The 19,610-nt window shown below is 60.1% G+C and overlaps 1 protein-coding gene across 7 annotated transcripts in view; it reads right to left on the bottom strand.

Annotated features, from left to right (window-relative positions):
* Positions 1-19,610, bottom strand: part of BAIAP2 (BAR/IMD domain containing adaptor protein 2) — a 63,904-nt gene that overhangs the window by 17,897 nt on the left and 26,397 nt on the right. For 6 of the 7 annotated variants that reach the window (XR_008712860.1, XR_008712861.1, XM_055575343.1 and 3 more), the window contains exons 4-6: positions 8,147-8,208; positions 7,584-7,655; positions 6,864-7,001 (exon numbers count right to left, since the gene is read on the bottom strand). Coding sequence is in view for 5 of the 7 variants with exons in the window: in XM_055575343.1 (XP_055431318.1) it covers positions 6,864-7,001; positions 7,584-7,655; positions 8,147-8,208 (272 nt within the window). In the remaining 2 variants the exon portion in view is untranslated. Of the gene's footprint in view, positions 1-6,863; positions 7,002-7,583; positions 7,656-8,146; positions 8,209-15,357; positions 15,523-19,610 lie in introns of those variants that run through there. The other variant, XM_055575344.1, reaches the window with a different exon arrangement.

Below are 19,610 nucleotides of genomic sequence, written 5' to 3'. Positions count from 1 at the left end.
GTCACTACCTCCCACCCTCCGGGGTGCCACTCCAGTGCCAGGCAGGCCTGGGAGGCAGGGTGGGCGTGGGGTGACTGGGTAAGAGAGGCTGAGGCCCTGAGAAGTCAGCACAGAGCCTCGAGAAGGCAGGCCCAAAGGAGGCACCCACGGTCACCTAAGCAGAGACTTTGGGGGCGGAGGAAGGCACCTCCGTGAGCGGTCACCCCAGGACAGCGGTGTAAACCGGGACGCGGGCCCCCCGGGTCCACCCGCCCCGAGCCCGCTGCTGAGGACGTCTCCTCCTCTCACCGCCTGGCGTCCCGTCCGTCCTGCAGCCGGTTTCTGGGTTTTCAGGCTGCAGTAACGTCTTTCACCTCAATGTTCCCACTCCCTGGAGGGGAGAGAAACTGGCTCCGGGCGAGCTGGCGCGGGGTGCTGGCCTCATTAGCTGCCTGGCAGCCTCCCGTGCCGGGGGAGGAAGCGACAGTTTATTTTTAAGATTTCCATTTACTCAAACGAGCCCCAAGATCGGCCAGAAGCAGCTCAGGTCTCAGGCAGGGACCCGGGGGCTCCCGGAGCCACGCAGTGTCTTTACAGGACCACACCTGCCCGGGATGGGGCAGGAGAGACGTCGCCCTGGCTGGGGTGCCCGGCCCAGGAGAGCTGACCCTTCCTCCTCACCCAGCATCTGGCCAGGACCCAGGCTGCCACTTCTGTCAAGGAATAACTGCCAGCCCTCCTGACCTTCCCCAAAGCTGCCTCCTTGCGGAGAGAGGCCACCACTTTGAAGGGCAGACCCTAGAAATCTAGGCCAAGTGAGGAGCTTCGTATCCAAAGTGGCGGGAGAGGAGGACACCCCAGGCCACACTGGCCGCTGTGGGCAGGGGACATTCCCAAACACGCAGGAGTGCCCGCACTCTCCGGGACGGGCAGAGGACAGAACGTGCCTCACCTGACAGCTCTGAGGGGTTTCAAACAGGCCACAGAAAATAGCCTGAGCCTGTCCCCGCCACAGGCGGGCACAGTGGCCAGGCTCCCAGCGTCCTGCCTCCCCACCCCCTACCCCTGCTCCTGGCTTAGCGGGTGCTATGGCGACGGCACTATAGAAACACCCAGCTGAAAGCATTTAAGACCCACGGAACGCTCCCACTTAGTCACCCTGGGCTGAACAGCCCTGTAATCCGAGAAGACAAAAGTGATCGGGACACACGTCTCCTCTGTGAGCGGCCTGGTGACTCAGAGCGGGGGAGGGGCGCTCTAGCAAACACCCGGGGCTCTGGTCTCCCTCACCCAATAGGCCAACCCAGCTTTCCCACATTTCTCCAAATTTCTCAGAACCCCCATGCGGTCCCTAACCGCTGCAGCTGGGGAATGACAGGGGGACCTTTGGCCCTCAGCTGTCACTGCCCATGACCATCACTCCAAGGAGACAAGGAGGGAACCCCGGCAGCTGTGATGGACAGAAAGGAACAGCCGGAATGGGATGCCCCCAGCTGCATCCAGTCACTGGGTACGTTCTGGGGTCAGCCGGTGGCTTCCCTGGACCCTTGGACCCTGTGCCCAGGCCAAGAACAGGATGGCCAGCCTTCGGTTCAGCGGATTGTTAAGAATCTCTCTTAAGCACAAGAGCTCCAAGCAGGGCTGGGGACCAGGGCTGAGCAGAGGGCAAGTGCGCCCTCCTTCCCGTAGGCCAGCAGGTGGAAAAGCCAGCAGTCAGCAGTATGGGGCACGTGCTGGGGGCACATTCTCAGGCAGAGAGCGCAGTGCCACTCGCAGGCGACACAGACCCGGGGGCCCAGGCTGCCCATTTTCCCGAGAAGGGGCCCACAACCATCACTAGATCGGCAAAGGGTTCCGTGACCAAACAGATCCCACTGCCCCTGCCCTGCTGGGTGCACTTACCCACTGGAGTCCAGGAAGAATATGCTGGGAGGGGCATGCCAACAGCATCCCCGAGTCCAGACCCCAGGAGAGAATGTGAGGCCACTTCCGTCCACACCAGTGGGTTGGACACGCTGACAAAGGCCTTGAGGCCCAAGGGGACGGGTCTTAGTAATCTGCGAGCACCCTGAGCCAAGTCCTTCGGTGGCTGCTGGGGAGCCCAGTGGCTTCTGGGATCCATGCCACCTGGGTCTGCTTTGCTGCCCTGGGACCTGGAGGAGGGCAGAGCCTGGGCTCCCGTGCCCACTTGCTGAGTGGCCAAGTCTCTGGACCCTTCGGGTCTCAGGTTCCTCAGGGGCTGAGACAGAACGTCACCACCCAACTAGGCAGCCCCTCCTCACGTGACCCCAGAGGTTTCGCAGGTACGGAATTCACACCCAATTTCAAAGACTCAGCAGGAAAGAGACAAACACAACACACCTCACTAGCATCTGGTGCAATGATTACATGTCTAAATAACACTCTAGACGTGTTCTGCCCAGTAAAACGCTTTTCCTGTATCACATTTATTATGTGCCCACCTCTCAGTGCAAGAAGACAGGTGCCATGTGCCTGGTGCTGCCCCCACAAGTCCTCCCAGCTCTGAAAGCATAAGTCGCTCCAGATTTCTCACAGTGTTATCTAGCTAGGCAGCCCACTGGGGGGGCTTAATCTGGGGAACTGGGGGTAGGTACGGGGCGGGGGGCAGAGTCCCCCGGAGGACTGAGCAGATGATGCCATCTCGGGACACAGAAGCCCTAAGAGGATACTCGGGCTTTTCAGTTGCTTTATCCAGAGGACCTCTGCTTATCTCCAAGGAAAGACGACATCCCACCGCTGGGATGTCTTGTCCATAGATGTCTTTCGCACTGAAAAGCTCTTTATAACGAGAACAGCAGACACATAAGGGGCTTAAACCACTGCCGTCAAACCTCATGTGTTATCGGAACCAGCCTCTGCCATTATCTTTTTTGAAGATCTAAATTATGGTTATTTTGTTTTTGCTTTGTTAATTACACATCCCTTTAAATAGAACGAATCTCTCCCCTTTCTCAGACCGCAGTCTGAGCCCAGGGAGGGGGAGCCGACTGCCGGAACTGCCTGCTTCAGTCAACACAGGCCCTGGCAACAGCCCACACCCCACAAGCCAGAACACCCGAGGCCCTGCTCTCGGCATCTCAGAGAGGGAGAGCGGAGGATGGCTAAGGACGCAAGGGGGGCTCTCAGCAGTTCTGGGTCCACCGGCAACCCCAACCCCAGTGGGTGGGTGGGCTGGGGTGGCTGGGCCATCTGCCCTCCTGACAGCAGGAGCCTGCCAGGGTCAGCAGCTCCAAGGACCAGGCTGCTAAGGACATGGTGCTGGGCTGGCAGGGATGGTCAAGGGCCCTGGCCCACTGCACTCAGGAAGCCGGTTTGGCCCACACTGGGGGTGACCCTGCCCCACACCTATGCCCACCCATCTGCCTCCAGCCTTCTCTTCCTGGCTCTCACCTCTCCACTGCGGTCTCAGCGGCCCCTCCCTCAGAGCCTGCACAAGGGCGGGAAGGACGCGCTGTGTCCCCATGACCCCTGCTGGTCACACGTCACACACCAATGTGAATCCCAAAGGCACGTTGACTGCTGGGTTTTCTAACAGTCACGGTGCCCCTCAGAGGCCGAGGACTCCTACCTAATCAGAGCTGGGCTGCGGGTGGGGCTGAGGGAAACAGAAACGGAAGAAATCCTTGGCCAGGTCCTGCAGAATCTGTGAGGGGGACGCGCACCCAGAGCCTGGCCAGCTCCACCTTCCCAAAGGGCTTCACCGGGGACGGCTCATGGCACAGCCACACCCCAGCCCAGACCCTTCTGTCAGAAGCCCCGGAGACCACCGACCAGCCGGGGGCCAGCTGCCCATCAGAATCACCTCGAAGCTTGGAGAACCTGATACTCAGGCTACAATACAGCCATGCACCCATGCCTGGGGAGGAGGACCCCGGGCCAGAGATGGCGCCAGATGAGGCCTGTGACCACACACTGTCAGACACGCAGTGCATCCTCCACGACCGCCCCCGTGGCACTTCAGCGCCTGTGAGCCGGCAGTGACAGAGGTGTGGAGCGTGACCTCGCCGTGTGGTCAGCGCTTGGGGCGCTCCCTACTTCTAGAAAGAAGCCCGCGTCCTAATTTGCGCCCCAAATGCCTCTAAGTGCCTAATTCCTGACCTAAAATCAGTTCTCTTCATGGAAATCCCAAAACACAGTCTCAATTACCAGCAGTTCCTGAAGATGGCCGGCTCTGACCCAGTCCCCATCACGGGGAACCCATCACAGGCTGACTGGCGGTCAGTCTCCCCCGGCACCACCCGTGGAGCATGGCCCGCGGGCACAGCCCCACCTCAGTGCTCAGTGCAGACGGGCCGCTCGGCAGCAGAGGCGCCTAGGGGAGGCGTGTGGCTGCTCCAAGGGCCGACCTGTGCCTGGCAGGTGCCCAGAAGCCTCTCTACCCTCCCTGGTGAGTGTCCTGTCCACACTGAGCTCTAGTCAGAAGCGGAACACGTGGGCCAGGGGCTCCAGAAGGCTCACAGGTGACCCCAGGGATTGCCCCGGGCAAGCCCACCTGTCTCAGGAGCACTGAGCCACCTGCCTGTGGGAGCCCTGGGCACATACCCACAGCTGGACACCAGAGCCACAGGGCTCCATCAGTCTGGGTGTCCCATCTCCTCTGCCAAGGGGTGTCACAGCTCAGGTCTGCCCAGGCTGTGGCTCAGGGATGCCCAGGTCGGTGCCCTGTGCCAGCCATGGGGCTCGGGATCACCCCTACCTGCACATACGGCCCACTGGGCCACACATGGCCCAGACCCTGGTGAAGGTCCCCAGGGTGCCAGAGACTCTGGGGACTCACAGAGGCTCCGAGGGAGCAGGGGGTCGCCAGTGCCTGGGGTTCTTCCCCCCCCCAGGGGTCCACAGCCCGGAATCCACCCCCACTTGGTAACAGTGCACAAATACACCCGCTTGCAGCAGGCACGTCTAGCGGCCGGGTCACTGCGGTCCAGGTGAGGCCGGGCTCTCCAGGGCAGGGCCGTGAACTACAGTCTGGATGGACGGAGCTGCCCCCACGGCTGATCTGCTACTGGGTGGCCTGTGTGGGAGCACTGGGGGTGGAGGGGCGTTCTAAGAAACAGAGACGGGGAGAGCAGAGTCCTGCTCTCCCTCAGTAAAAGAGTCTTTAACAAGCTGCTTCCTGTGACTCGCAGGACCTTGGCCAAGGCGAAGGGCTGGGCCAACTCAGCACGCCTGCCCTGCTAGCCAGGCACTCCTCCCGGGGAAACGGTGGGAAGGGGAGGGCTGTCACACCAGAAAGTCCCAGGGCCCTCCCAGCCCCTCAAAGCAGACATCAGAGCCTGGCTCCTGGGCCAGGTCCGCAAAGGTTCTAAGAATCAGAAAGAACAGCCCCAGGTGCTGAGGGGCCCTCAGATGCCCGAGTGGGTTGGGCATCCCCACAGGCCACCAGGCAGACCAGAACTGTCCACGAGACAGGCGGCTGGTGTGCCTTCCACTGGCTCAGAGCACACCAAGCGCCTGCCCCCTGCCGCACAGACATGGGGTGAGGGACTCTGACGACCCCCAGCCTGTCCTCTCAGGTTCAGCGTCACCAGGGAACAAGAAACACTCCTCGGACTGCTGCTCTGATTCCCGCCCTTAGAAGATAACTGGAACAAGGTCACGTACTGCCTGTCACCACGTGAGCAGCCTGTGCTGGACACCGGGAGGGACAGGGCAGAACACAGCCCTACCCCGCCCCTGAGTGGACTAACCAAGGCTATTAACACTGCAATAGCACCCTCAGGAGGCTAAGGGGCAGGTGGAGAAGAGGGGTGGGGGTGGGCTTGGGAAAGTGAAAGATGCTACAGAAAGGCTGGAGCTGGGTTATTACTGCAACTCCGTGAGAAACTCGTGAGGAAGGGGCTGCAGAAGCCCACTCCCCTGCAGGCATGGCTGCTTCCCGCATGGTGGGTTGCAGTACTTAGCTGTTGCCCCCTGCCCATCCTCTCCACCAGGAGCCCCAGGCGCAGAAGGCGCAGAGGCCGGGCCGCTCCGGGGGAGCAGGGGGCCTGCTTGTCCACGCCTTACTCAAGTGGCCAGGAGCAGCCTCGTGGCCCTGGAGGGCTCCAGAGGTGCTTGAGGGCAGTGGTGTCGGCACCAGGGGGCATGCCATGCAGGGAGGCCCCGATGGTGTATGTGGTGCCCCCAGACTTGCTGCCCTGATGGCCGGCAGGAAGAGCAGGGCTTTAGGAGCGGAGGAGTCCACCCCAGTGGTCACCCCATGCTTGTGCCCAGGAAGCGCTTCCACTGCTGACCGGCTTGAGGGGTGGGGGTGGCTGTCCTGTTTTTCCTCCTCGGACGCACGACCTTGGAGAGCAGCGTCTGGGCCCGATCTATGTCAACTGGCGGCGGGGTTCTGGTGAGTCAGGTATATCGGGGCTATGCCTGTCACAGGCCACGCTGTCCTAATTCCTTGCCCCCACCCCAGCACACAATGCCTGCAACCAGGGCTGCCCCTCCTGTGTCCTGTAGCGCCATCTGCCTCACACTGCAGGGCCCCCGAGATGCTGAATGGGCCAGTGTCTGCCTGATGGAGGCTCTGAGCCCACGCTGGGCGTGGGCATTTGTGAGTCAATCGGAGTAGAGGCCTGAGGTCTCTCTCTGAGGCAGGAAGGTTCCCTGAGGCAGGTGGGTTCTGCTCCTTTGGCGGAGAGCCATGGCACCCACCGAGGCTGCAGGACAGGGCTGCCAGCTCTGGGACGTGGGGCACCCATTTCCTCCACCGGAAATCCCCCAGGAGAGTGGAGCCTGGGTCTGATCCATCAGGAGGGCCTGCCCTTCATTGCTCCCTGAAAGGACTGAGAGTCCTGACACCGTAACAGGGGCCTGAGCCCTCCGGCGTGTCCCTGTAGGCAGAGCGCCCGGCACGCGCAGCTGAGTCCTACCTGCAGCTCCTTGTCTGAGTATTTCTGGGGGTTTTTGCTCCCTTGGCTCTTTTTGCGGAGTTTCTTCAGCTCAGCTTGGCACTTGTCCAGCGCGTCACCTTTGCTCCTCTGCTCCGTCTGATATTTCTTCAGGGCAGCCTGAGAAACGAATGCCAAGAAAATGTGGGCAGTGAGCCAGCGTGCCCCTCCCGCTCTCCACAGGGCCACGGAGGCCCAAGCTCGTGGATGGCAGGACTTGCGCAGCTGCAAACCTGAGGCCTCAGCTCTGCGCATCCTGGAGATAAAGATCAGGGCTGGGACCGCCAGCTGGGCCTCCCTCTTCCACCCCGGGGCGGGAAGGGTGTGAATTTGTGTAATGAGCACCGGGAGTCCAGGCCCCTCGCCCTTCTGGTCGACCTGGGGGAGGGGACAGGACAAGGAAACTCATGACAGCAGGTCAGAGGAGCTCATGCAGGTTCCGCACGACGGCCACTGCACAGCATCGTCTTTACTAAAGCAGCTGAGAGGAGGGGCAGAGGACCAGGGCGCGTGGGGCATCTGATGCAGGAGTCCACCACGGGGTCACGTTTGGTCTCAAAGGGACACGAAATGTCAGAGAAGCTGCGGGAAACTACAGGACGCAGAGCTCACAGGAAGCTGGAAACCCCTTGGACTGAGAGAAGTGTTCACACAGAGCCCGAGCAGGGCAGGCAGACCAGCAGGAACGGGTGGGCTACTTACACTCAGGTACCTGGAGTCCAGCTCCACCTTCTGCTCCAGCTGCGTGAGCAGCTCGTTGTGAAAAGACTTCAGCTGGTACGGAGAGAAAACAGAGATCAGCTCTGACGTATACCCCGAGGGAGGGAGCCGCCTAGGAGAGGGGGCCGGTCACCATGACAAGGGTGCCCAGGACACTGGGTACCCCCATGGGAGAGAGGAGCCTGTCTGACCCGTGAGCCAATGACCCTGGTGGCCCCGCGGAAACAGGCGGCCCTGGGAGAGACTGCTGAACTGGAGCCTGGCCTTCGTGGCCAGCTGAGTGTAAGACCCCATCTGGCCTGTGCCCTGCTCTCCCAGGTCCTTCTGTATACCCCTAGGCCCCACGATGGTCACCTCGTTCATATGTGATTTCTGTCTTGGGCCCTGGGTATGCCCCAGACCCGAGTGTGACCCAGGGCAGCACACGCCTCCCTAGGGGACGCACGGCGAGGCACATGCTCACCTCCTCCACTTTCCTCCAACAGCGCCAGCCCACCTGCAGCTGCCCCTCCCTCCCCAGGCCTCCCTGGGAGGCTACGACTCACCATTTCTTCCAGCTGATTCTGAATCTGCCTGTGGACTTCTGCCATCTGGAAGAGAACGTCCCCTGGAAGGCAGATGGCAGGAGAGAAAAGCAGAAGGGAAGCGAGAGCCTCAGAATCACTGCCCCATCACCCCTCCACGGCCGGGGAGCACGCACCGGCGGGCCGGGCACTGGGGTTGCCGTGGTCTAGGGACCGGCAGGCGGGCAGGGTTGCGCTGGGGGCAGGCGGAGGGGTGCCTCTCCAGGTGATGCCACCCAGAGAGATGGGAAATTCTAAAACAAGGACGCACAGTTGCTTGGTGTCTCTGGGGGCTTGTGGGTGTTTGCATCGGAGCCGAGGTTCACGGTAGAAGTCAGATGAAAGGCTCTACTACTTTTGCAGGTTTCAACCCTGCCTGCGATCCCACGAGCACCGGCATCTCCTCTCACTCGCAGGTGCCAACTACCACTGCCCCAACCACCTCGGGCCCAGGCAGAGGCGGCAGCCTCGACGAGCAGCCCGTGTGTCCTGGGACATAGTGTGGAAGGTGGGGCGACTGTGGAGGGAAGGACCCCATGGCCCAAGACACGCTATGGTCAGCAGAGCCCCAACATCCAGCACCCCAAGTCAACGCCATGGTATAGAAGCTCCGAGCTGGGGCACACACAACAACTGCCTCCAATGACCCTCAGGGCCACCGCCCACACCCACCAAGTCAGCACAAAGGACCTCCCTGGACAAATGGCTCACTTCTTCCCCTGGAGAGAGTGGGTCTGGAACGGGCAGTGTGGGCTGCATTCATTTCACTGGCAAGTATTGCTAAACAGGCGCTGACCACGCACTGTGGCCACATGGAGGAAGGTCTGTCCCTGCCCTCGAGATCTGCTGACTAACTGTCCCAGAGGTGCTGCCTACACCAGGATGTCCCTCCCCTCGTGGCCAGGCCACTCAGGGCTCACATGATCCAGAGAATTCTTTGGTGGGGGGCAGCCATGAGGAGCACCCCTGGTCTCCATGAGGCTTGCTAGAAAGCAGAACAGTTCCTGTGCCTCCTGCCCTAAAGGGACAACGCTGTCTGCTCTCCAAGGTCACATGGATGGCATGCAGGTGATCCCTCCCAGAAACACAGTGGGGTTTGGGGGAGGCCAGCTCCTCCTGGTCATCAGGCCATTCCACCAGCTGCTCTCAGCCCTGATGACCACAGGGCATGGTGACCACTGACCACATGTGGTCAGATCTCCACCAATCCTTGGGGCAAGCTGCCCAAGGTCAGTGGGCTGTTAGATGGCTGCGGTGCCCACTTCCACCCTGCAGGCTCTGGAGCCCTGCCTCCTGTCTGAATTCTGAGTTCTCACTCTCAGTGTGCTGCTGGACTGAGTTCCCAAAAGACTGGCTTCCCCTTGGACATATGGATGTCTATTGAGGGAGGAGGAAAAGATGAGAGCGCCTCTGAAGGTCATCTGGCGGCTGGGAGGAGCCGTCGTGTGCTAGCGAACAGGCCCTGCAAAGCCAACCGCACGTCCCCATCAGGAGACATGGTTGGGGGGTGATTTTCCTGGTGGTCTAGTGGTTAGGACTTGGCGATTTTACTGTTGAGGGCACAGGTTCAATCCCTGGTCTGGGAACTAAGATCCTGCAAGCCGTGAGGTGCAGCCAAAAGAGAAGACACAAGCATGTTGGCAGGTCCCCTCGGTCATGGGGTCGGATCACATGTGGCTGGGGTTCACCAGGCCCCGGGCTGAACATCCAGCCTGCCGCCTGTGCCAGTGGAGAGGAGACCCCCTCCCAGGCGATACGTGAGGAAACAGACCCCAGGCTGGCACCAAAGGCAGCAGGCCGTGCACGGCTGCTGTGGAGAGAGAAGACGCCCAGACCCAGCCTGAGGCCGCAAAGGGTGCTCGCGGGCAGGGCCCACACCACAGCGCGTGAGCGTGAGCGAGCACGTGGGTGTGAACGCAGTGTCTGTGTGGGTGTGAGTGGGGAAAGGCGTGTGCATGTGGGTACACAGGGTGTGTGTGGGAGTGAGTGCCTGCATGAATGCAGAGAGAGTGGGTGTGAGCGTGTGTGGCCATGTTGCACGTGGGTGTGGAATGGGCACACTTGTGGCTGTGTGCGTGAGCCTCCGGCTCCCTTCTCTCTCCCAGCAGCAACCCAGGGCTATGTTCCCAAAGACACGCGGCTCCAGGAAGCTAAGTGACCAGAGGGACCAGGGCTGGGCCACACAGGGTCTGCCTCCAGGACCACACTCACCCACAAGTGGGCGATGAGAGGACGGGGCGGGGAGATGCCACAACAGGGGCACACTCTGGAGCTCCCGGGACATGACCCCCAACCCAAGATGATAAACGTTACTGAGCCACCAGGATGCCAGCTCTGGGACCAGGGTACGGGGGACACCCATTTGGGACCAAGAGTCCCTGGAAGTCACTTCCCTCAGGGTCCAAAGAGCAGCCTGACCTCGTGCCTGACCGTGCTGTCTGGCGCAGGGAAACAGGGAGGGGTGGCGCCTGGGGACGAGGAGGCCCCACCTCCACCGTGGCCGCCCATGGTCAGCATGGTTGATGGTCAACCACGCACCCAGGGCTGAGCTGAGGTCGACCTGCCCCAGCAGGATACTGCTCAAGTCTTACTCACCCTCTCCTAGCCCTGATCCACTTCTCCACCCCGATCCCAGGGGCCTGGCCAAGGACAACAGGGGACAGAAGGTTCCTGGTCCCCGTCCCTGGCTGAAAAGGAACCACAGAGACAAACAGAAGCAGGCAGCCCAGGGGACAAGGCCAGGCTGCTGCCACCCTGACCCACCTGGCACAGACCTGCAGCTCCCGAGCAGGGTGACGATCCCCCAGATCTGATCTGCTCTGTGGGGACACTGTGCTGTGTCAAGAATGCTGTGCACCTAAGTCTGGACCCACAGGTCACCCTCAGGCCCCAAGGGCTCTCTCAAGTGACATGAAGTCCATAAATAACAGAGCAAGTGGCGTTGTTGGCCATACTTGAGGCCCCAGAATCATAAGTTAACATCCAGATCAAACTGAAAACACGTATTTCCTTAAAAGGCCATACACAACTAATTCAAGACCATTTGAAAAATGGCAAAAACAACAACAAACAGCTAATCCTTTAAAAAAGGAATTTTTGTTGCCAAGAAGAGTATGCGGAGATTCTCGAGGATTCTGGCCCCTGTACCCCAGGCTCCATCAATGTATTGGGATGCACCCCATCGCCTCTGCTGGCCAGAGACCCCACCAATCCCCGGGGGTGCATGCAGGGAACAGGCACATGGCTCTGAGCTAAAAGCCAGTGGTTACACAAGCCGGTCCACACGGGGAACTTATACAGTGTGTTTTACAAGCCACTGCAGTAAGTCCCATGAACACGTCTGCAAAGTGGTGGTGTGAGCATGTGTGAGCCACTGGGCAGTGGACCCGAAGCACCATGGGGGCACTGGGCCAGCTGCAGGAAGGAGATGGTCACCCCGCCCCGAGATGAGGCTGTGCCCCGAGATGAGGCTGTGCCCCGAACTTGGCTCCCCAGGACAGCTGGGAGCCTCAGGCGTCGGCGTGAACACTCACTGGTCCTTTTTTACCCAAGTTCCTTCCGGGTCCTGGGAGGTGGGCTTGTGAAGGTCCTTGGTGCCAGGGGGCCAGCCAGAGCCTCATCCCGTCCCTGGGTTCCGTGTGCCTCCCCGCTTCTCCGAGCTCAAAGGACAGCACGAGAGGGCACACCTTCGCAGGCCCACCCCGCCCAGGGAGGAGGGGGCCGTGGGCTTTGAACCAGGCCTGTTTGGGAATCCAGGTCTGGGTCTACAGTGCATGTGGGTCCTAAACTCAAAAAACCAGGTTTAAAGTAGCAGCTCAGACCTGGCCTCACCAGAGCAAACAGTGGGCGAGCAGGGTAACCAGCTCAAGTGCCACCAGCTGGTGGGCCTGCCAGGGTCCCAAGACGTGTGAACACAGGGGGCAGTGGGCAGGTGGCCAGGCCCCCGGGTGCTGCAGAGGGGGCGGTGGGCAGACCACCCTGGCACTGAGGAGGGTTCAAGAGTGGCCCTTCGGGAGCAGAGACAGGAGAGGGGCACACACAGGTGCCATGGGGCTTCACCCGGGACAGAACCATGTCAGAAACACACACAGGCACCTGAGAACTGGGCGACGCCCTCCTCGGCCCTGCCACCCCGTGTTTACCCTGCAAGGAGGCCGCCAGGTCAGCGGTGAGTCACCTCCGGCTGCACGCCCTTCAGCTCTCAGTTTAAAAATTCCTGGTACTCCCGGTAACCTCATCAAACACCCGCCTCCCGGCTTTGGTTAAGCATGGAAACCGGTACACACGGCAGCTCCCTGCCCCCAGGGGAAGGCGGGGGCTGGGGCAGTGCTTCCTCACAGACACAGGCGATGTGCCGATGTGCCGGTCACCACCTTTCCCTCCATCATAGTCCGGCTGGTGGTGCAACTAGGCCAGGACAACGTCAGGACAGTTGCCACCCACTTTGCTCTGGACACCTGGGGCTGGGGAGCCCAAGCATCCTGCAGATGGTGTGTGGGCCCCTGAAAAGAGGCAGGGTGGTGGCCCTGGGAGCCAGGCAGGGCCCTTGTCCCCCAGGGTGGTGGCCTTGTCCTGGGTGACAGACGCACAAAGAACTGGTCTAACCTCTTAGTAGGGACATGGCCCCCAACAGGGACACAACCCTGGAGCTGGGGTGGCTGGACAGGGAGGGCTGGAGAGCCCCGGTCTCTGGGGCCCCCAACAGGCCACTCTGTCCTCAAGGACAGTCACAAGGTCGAGCAACCGCCGCTCCTAATTCCAGAAGGTTTCGTCACTCCAGAAACCTGTCCCCATCAGCGGTCACTCCCCTTTCCCTCCAGCCTTGGGCAACTACTCATCTAGTGTCTATTCGGATCTCCCTGCTCAGGGTGTCTCATATCAACGGGATCCCATGATGCAGACCTTTGTGTCTAGCTCCCTCGCCGAGCGTGTTTTTGGTTTTTGAGGCTCACCGGCGGCAGTGTGTCAGGGCTTCATTCCCTCCCTAGTCGGATGACATTCCAGGGAAGGGGCCACACTTTACCTAGTCCTCTGCTGATGTCCGCCAGTGGACATTTGGGTGTTTCCACTTTCAGGCTGTTACAAACACTGGTGCTGTGGTGACCAGCTCTCTCCTTAGGAAGCGGTTTTATAACAACTCTAAATCCTGTTTGTAAACAATCTTCACAACACGATTTTTTAGGTTTTTCCCATCTTCTTAGAGAAAGGAAGTCCACCAGCCAGCAGATCCTGGGTGGGTGTTGGGGAGCTGAGTAAACAGGGGGCCTCTGGCCAGTACCGTGACCACGTCAGGGGCTGGAGCCTCAGTGCTGCCAGGCCCTCCGAGGTTCCTCCAGAGCCAGCGTCCCTCCCAGGCACCCACTGCCATCTCTGCAGGGTCTGCTCCCTGCTCCAGGCTCGCCCAAATCTCCTGGGAAGACGAGGCTGCAGATACTAATAGGAATTGATTCCACAACGAGGAGCTTGCCTCTCCAGCAAGTCGGGGTGACTCAGCATCCCTGTTGCTTCAGAGCTCAGCCAGGAGGGTGGGAGCTGTCCCCAGGGGAGACTTTGCCCCCACTGGCCCCCTAGTAGGAGCTGGCTTCTACCAAACCCAGGGATCGTGAACCAGGGGAAGCACCAGGGCTGTTACTCTGCTTCTATTTTACCAATGATATAAAAAAATTCCCAACAAATTCTTAAGAACGGTGCACAGCCCCTGGCAAGAACCTCAGTATAAGGACAAGGTGGAAGGGCCTGGCATCGGCCAGGGTGAGTGTTGGCCAGTGCCTGGGGCCCAAAGGCACCCACCGAAGGGAGGAGAAGGCAGAACCTAGAGACCCCGCCAGCACAGAGGCAGTGTGGGGATGTGCCAGAAGGTGAGGGCACGGCTGAGGAAAAGGGGGCCCTGGTGTGGGAAGGCCCCACACCTGGGAGGACGGCAGCGGGGCAGACCCTGAGCAGAGTGGCGTGAGCAGGACCAAGGCCCACAGGAGGCCAGGGGCTGGAGCCGCTCGCTTGGAGCTCCAGGCCAGGTCTAGCCGCCCTAAGGGCAGGGCCCCGCTGTGATACGGGAGGAGCAGCAAGAGTCAGGAGTGAGATGTCTTCACTCACTTTACATGTGTTCAGGGATGTAGGACCCACCACTGATATCTCAGATCTCAGAAACATTCAAGTGTTTCCCCAAACTGGGATCTTTGGGAAAAGATAAAAGAGTCCAGGAGACTAGAGAAAGTTACATGTACCAGATTTTTAAAAGGCACAGACTCTAGAAACTGCAGGCTGGTGTCTTGATGTGGGAGTTGTTACTGTGACGAAGGTGACCTGCTCGCAGCCTGGGGCACTTGCTCACCTTCATCTTACCCCTCTGACGGTTGTTTCATGAGCACATGCTCTGTGCAGGTGCCGCCGCAGGTGAGAGAGTTAACCAGAGGCCCTGCCTCCGTGGTGGCCATGCTCCTTCTCAGGAGAGGAAGATAAACCATGGGCCGGTGAGGAACGGGGTGGAGTGAAGGGCGAGTGGGCCAGGCAGGTCAGGAAGGACAGCCGCCTGCGGGCCAGGAGAACAAAGGAGGCCTGTGGCCCTGGATGACCCAGAGATGGTGGGGTGGAGTTCGGCAGGGAGGTTCATCTCACTGATTCTTAAGCCTGAGGTCAGCCCGGGTGCAGCCCTGCCTCCCACCCGAGCTCCACAAGACATCAGGCAGTCCCTCAGGGCACTGAATGCTGACCCTTAGGGGACTTGAATGGAGGCCAGTTCTGTAGCCACACCCAGAAGTTCCACCCACGGCCCTGCGATCAATGTGACCATTGATCTGTCCTCATCAGCACTGAGAAGACAGAACACACTTCTCCCAGCCCCACCCTCCAAACCTCCCCAAAGCTGCAAAAATAGTGAAGCAGGTACCCACTCACCCTCCACCAGGCTCCCCAGCTCTCTACCCAACACACGCACGTTATGTACCACACACACATTTTTTGGCTGAACCATCCAAGACAGTAGTGAGCATCGTGGTGTGGCCAGCACGTCAGCTTCTACAGCTGGAGATCATGACTCGTGTGCACTGGCCTGCGGCCATCCTGACCCAGGGAGGGCGGCCACTGACACAGACCCTCTTCCGTCAGCGCCTGCATCACGGGGCCTGGCGCCCCGATGTGCAGGGGCCCCGATGGCGCCCCGCCTGAGAGCTACTCCCCAACCCGGGACCACACACCCAGCTCCTCAGGTCTTTCTCTCAATAAATCAGAGTTCTGTTTATCTAATGCTGCTCCGTGAGCATCTGGAACAAGTCAGTCATAAACAGGCTAAATCACGGGTTACGAGGAATTAACCTCCAGCGGCACCAGAATTCTTATCTCTCCTCCGGGAGTCAGAGTCTTCAGCCTCTTAAATCCAGAAGAGTCCTCTCCACTTGCATCTCTGACAACGCTGACATTTTTAAAGACTCAAGCTGCTTTTCTTTTTTCAAAAAAAAAAACAAAAAAAACATGTTCTTATAATCTGCAAACGACAAGAAGCTGAGGGGGAGTGTGGATCTGGAAGACTGGGAACAAGCCAGGATGGTGGGAGGGTGGCCCTTGTCCCCAGGGTCTGGTGGTTCACAGGCCGGCATCTAGCAGACCTTGGCAGCTCCACTCCCCCTCTGTGAGCCGAGGGGGCAGACTCCACTTGAGGGCCCCTCCCAGGCCACAACACTAGGCTCCTTATCCCAAAGGAGTGAAGACAGGATTTCAGGAAGGATTTGAGTTCTCACCCACTTAGGCTTAAAAAAGAACATGTTTTTTTTTTGCCAAAGCAACACAGGCCTGAGGAAACCAGCTTCGCGCTGGCTCCCATGGAGACGGCCAGTGGCCTGAGCTGACCCCCAGCAAAGGTTAGTGACAGCATGGGATGAAGAGGGTAAAGACCTGGCTGCCAGACCCCAAGGCTGGGCACACTGCACGGAGGGCCAGTCCCCTCTCCATAACACTGTGACCGTCACAGGAGAGCAACGCCTCCAATGTCCGTGTCCAGGGGGCAACCCAGTGAACTTCTAAAACCTGATTTACGTGAGGAGGAGAAGGCGGCTGGGCCCCGGGGTGGGGAGGCCACAGAGGGCAGTTCCCATCTCTGGAAGACACAGGTGGGCTGAGCCCTGGCTGGGGGGTGGGGCGGGAGTCCAATAACCACCTATGGAGGGGCCTCCCCAAGGACCCACTGCCACACAGCGGGACCACCCCCCAGAGCACAGACCAGCCTCCACCCTGGTGTGTGTCCACCAGCTGGGAGATGTCCATCACGGGGGCGACAGGTTCCAACAGTCCGGGCATCCCAGGAAAACGGCTCCAGGCCTGGGCTGACCTGTCTCATCATTTATGTGTACACATTTGTACCCCATCCCAGGATTAAATCAGTGAGACCACAGGTCTCTTGATTAGGGGACTGGACTGGCAAAGCTCACGGCATAGTCCCTGCCCCAGAGAAAGGGCCGGGCAAGTATCTGCCCCCATCAGTAATAGTGACCTCGCTAGCCAAGCATCTGGGTGCCATCCATCTAGACATCAGAGGTCCCACCACACTCTCCTTCTTTAAGCGGGAGGATGGCAGGTGCAGTGGTTCAGGAACTGGGCACCAAGACAGGACGTCCTCCTGCGGAGCCCAGCCCCAGCAGGCAGGAGGGTACCACCCACCTGTGGTGCCCTTTTCTCTCCAGCCTATGCCCTTCTTCCCTGGTGACCATGTCTGGCTGGGGCAGGGGTCCCGACTGTATGCTCTCTTCCTCACCACCCTACCCCATACCCATGTCCTTCTGAAAGAGGGCTGTGCCCATCTCTGACCTGGTCGTGAGACGAGCCTTGCATAAAGCCCTGTGGACAAGAGCACAGGGTAGAGGGGCTCCTGGGAAGGCACAGTGTTGGAGTTCAGGGAAGCTGATGTGACAAGAAAGTGGGTATCTTCAGTAGCATTACAAATATGACGGACGCTGATGAGAACCCGGCTCCCCAGCTGCCTGGACCTGGGCAATGTCCAGTGACCCCAGACCAGACCGGGCACTCCCAGCACATGAGGCTTCTAGGATGGATCAGAACACGTGGGAAAGACGGGAATGTCCAGCGCAGAGTCCCTGCCCGCGTGGGTCCCTAAGGGCTCCCTGGGCCACCGCAGCCCGGAAGGCCAGTCCTGTAACCCGCTCTCTGCCCCAGCAGACGTCAAGCTGTGCCACCCCAGGACACGAGCACCCCAGCCAGAGGCGAGACCGAGACTGCACGGCCGTGACTGTAACCACGAGCTTAGCTTGTGTGTGTGCTCCGGTGGGGTGGGCAGGGTTGCTGGTGTTCCCTACCTCCTCCCAGGCAGAGCCCCATGCCGGAGTAGTCCTCAGCAGCCCCAGATGGTGCTCGAGGCTCAGAGAAGGCCTCCGACCCTCCCTGGGGACCAGACCTCCAGCCCCGTCCTCCCAAAGCCGGACTTCAACCCGGCGAGCAGGATGCACCATCACTGCCGAGTGATCACGGTGTTCCTTTGGGCCACTGGCAGCCACTGAGGGGCCAAAACACTCGTTTCTTGAGGATCTGTCATTCCAGGAGGAGCCGGAGCTCGCAGCCCCTGCTGGTGGCCAAGGGGCTCTGAGCCAAGGGGTCAGCTGCTCAAACTTGGCTGGGAGCACCCACCACCTCCTGAAGCCTTCTAAAGCAAATTTCCATAATGCTCAATTATTCTGGTGGCTTCCAGAGCGGAAAGGCGCCTCTGAGAGCTAATTAGCATACGCCTGAACAAGGCACGAATATAGAGCTCTCGTTCCAGGAAGACAGACAGCCAAGGGGCTGCGGGGATGTCGCGCTGGCTGTGGGAGCCACCAGGATGGGACGCGGAGCTCAGACAGCACCGGGGTACCCCTCTGGGATCAGCCACCAACCTCCCATCCTCCCTGCTGGCCTCAAAGCCTCCAGCTCCTCCCTGGGAGAAGCAGTGTTCTTCTCCTGCCTACAAAATGGCAAAAAATGGCAGGTGGCCAGAGGGGTAAGCAGGACAAAAATCGATGGCTGTTACCATGGTGATGATAGCGGACAGTGACCCTCCCTGACTGCCGCTCTGAAGCAGAGCAAGACCAGATGGCTCCTTGGGGTCAGTGCTGTGTTCACAGCTGGACACCCTGGCACCTGGGAGTTGTGGAACGAGGTGCCAACCACACATGGTCCAACTGTCCGGGCTGGCCTCCACCCTACCTGCACTGGGTCAGGTCCTGGACTGGCACTGGCCACTCTGGTAGTCGGCTTGGATCTCAGAAGCTCAGGCCCCACCCAACTCCTCCCGGAACCAGATATACATTTGGATGCATCCTTGGCCGATTCACAAGCTCTCAGGCATCCACGGTCACACTGGGAGTTCTCAGGGTGGCCACTCAGGCCAGCTGGGGGAATTGCTTCAAGGAACTAGATGATGGAGGGCTGTGGAGCACATGGGTTGAGCCTGGGCAACAGGGAGGCAGGGACTTCAGGTCAACCTGGTGTCCTCTCCCCTCGGTCCAGGCAGACCCCGCTTGTACCAGGTCAACAAAGGATCAACAAAGGACCACTTCCTCCTCACTCTCACCTGCAGGGGTGGGGGTGGGGGACTGCAGACACTGAGCGCACACTGCGGGAGGTACCTCAATTCAGCGGGAGACATGGTGGGGTTGCAGGACTGGGGGCCCCCAGCACCCTCCAGACACGCAGGCCCTCTAGTCAGACTGGCCAGGCCGGGAGAGCCTTCGTGGGCATGCTGCCGCACCTCAGTGAGCCTCCGGCTGCAGACCCCAGACAGGTCACACGTCCCCCCTTGGCAGGAACTAGGCCCAGGCCCGGTCTTCACAGACCCCGTCAGCCCCTCCCTTATCACCACCAGTATCAACACGGCTGAGGGCCCCCTTCCCCTCCTCTCCAGCAGGACCCCCAGGAACCAGGTCAGAGGGCCTGGGGTCCCCTGCCCGCCCTCAGGAGAAGACCCAGCCACGCACTGCTGTTCCCTGTGGATGTCCCCACCCCAGAGGGGGCCCTTGGACACCAAGGAAGCTTGAAAACATGCTGAGCCATCTCTCCTGCTACAGCCAAAGCCACCGAGAATAGGCAGATCCAATTAAGACGTTTATTAATCCCTCCCGACACAGGCTTGAGCCAGCCCCATAAGGCTCTCACCAGGGCGGGCAAAGTGGATACACTGGAGCCCCCAGCCCTTGACACCAGGTATGTGAGTCCAGGGGGCCCTGAGGGGTCCCCCTCAGACTGCAGCTCCCCATCCCTGCTCAGCCCCTCTGATCTGTCTAGCATCCACACAAAGCCAAACTGGGAGACAGAGAGGCCGCCAAAGTCCTGCCTGGTGTCAAGAGGCCTGAAGGAGGCTACGAGAGCAGAGAGCGTGGTCCTGGGGCTCCAGTGACTGTCTGTGTGCCAGCCACTCCTCCCGGGGCTGAGGGACAGCTCCTCCACGCGCTGTGGCGCTTCAGCTGTG

Source organism: Bubalus kerabau, chromosome 4, assembly GCF_029407905.1.
Source record: "Bubalus kerabau isolate K-KA32 ecotype Philippines breed swamp buffalo chromosome 4, PCC_UOA_SB_1v2, whole genome shotgun sequence".
In the NCBI taxonomy this organism is placed as follows: Eukaryota; Metazoa; Chordata; class Mammalia; order Artiodactyla; family Bovidae; genus Bubalus; species Bubalus kerabau.
The sequence above is the reverse complement of the archived record's forward strand: the minus strand, read 5'-3'. Positions and strand labels throughout refer to the sequence as shown.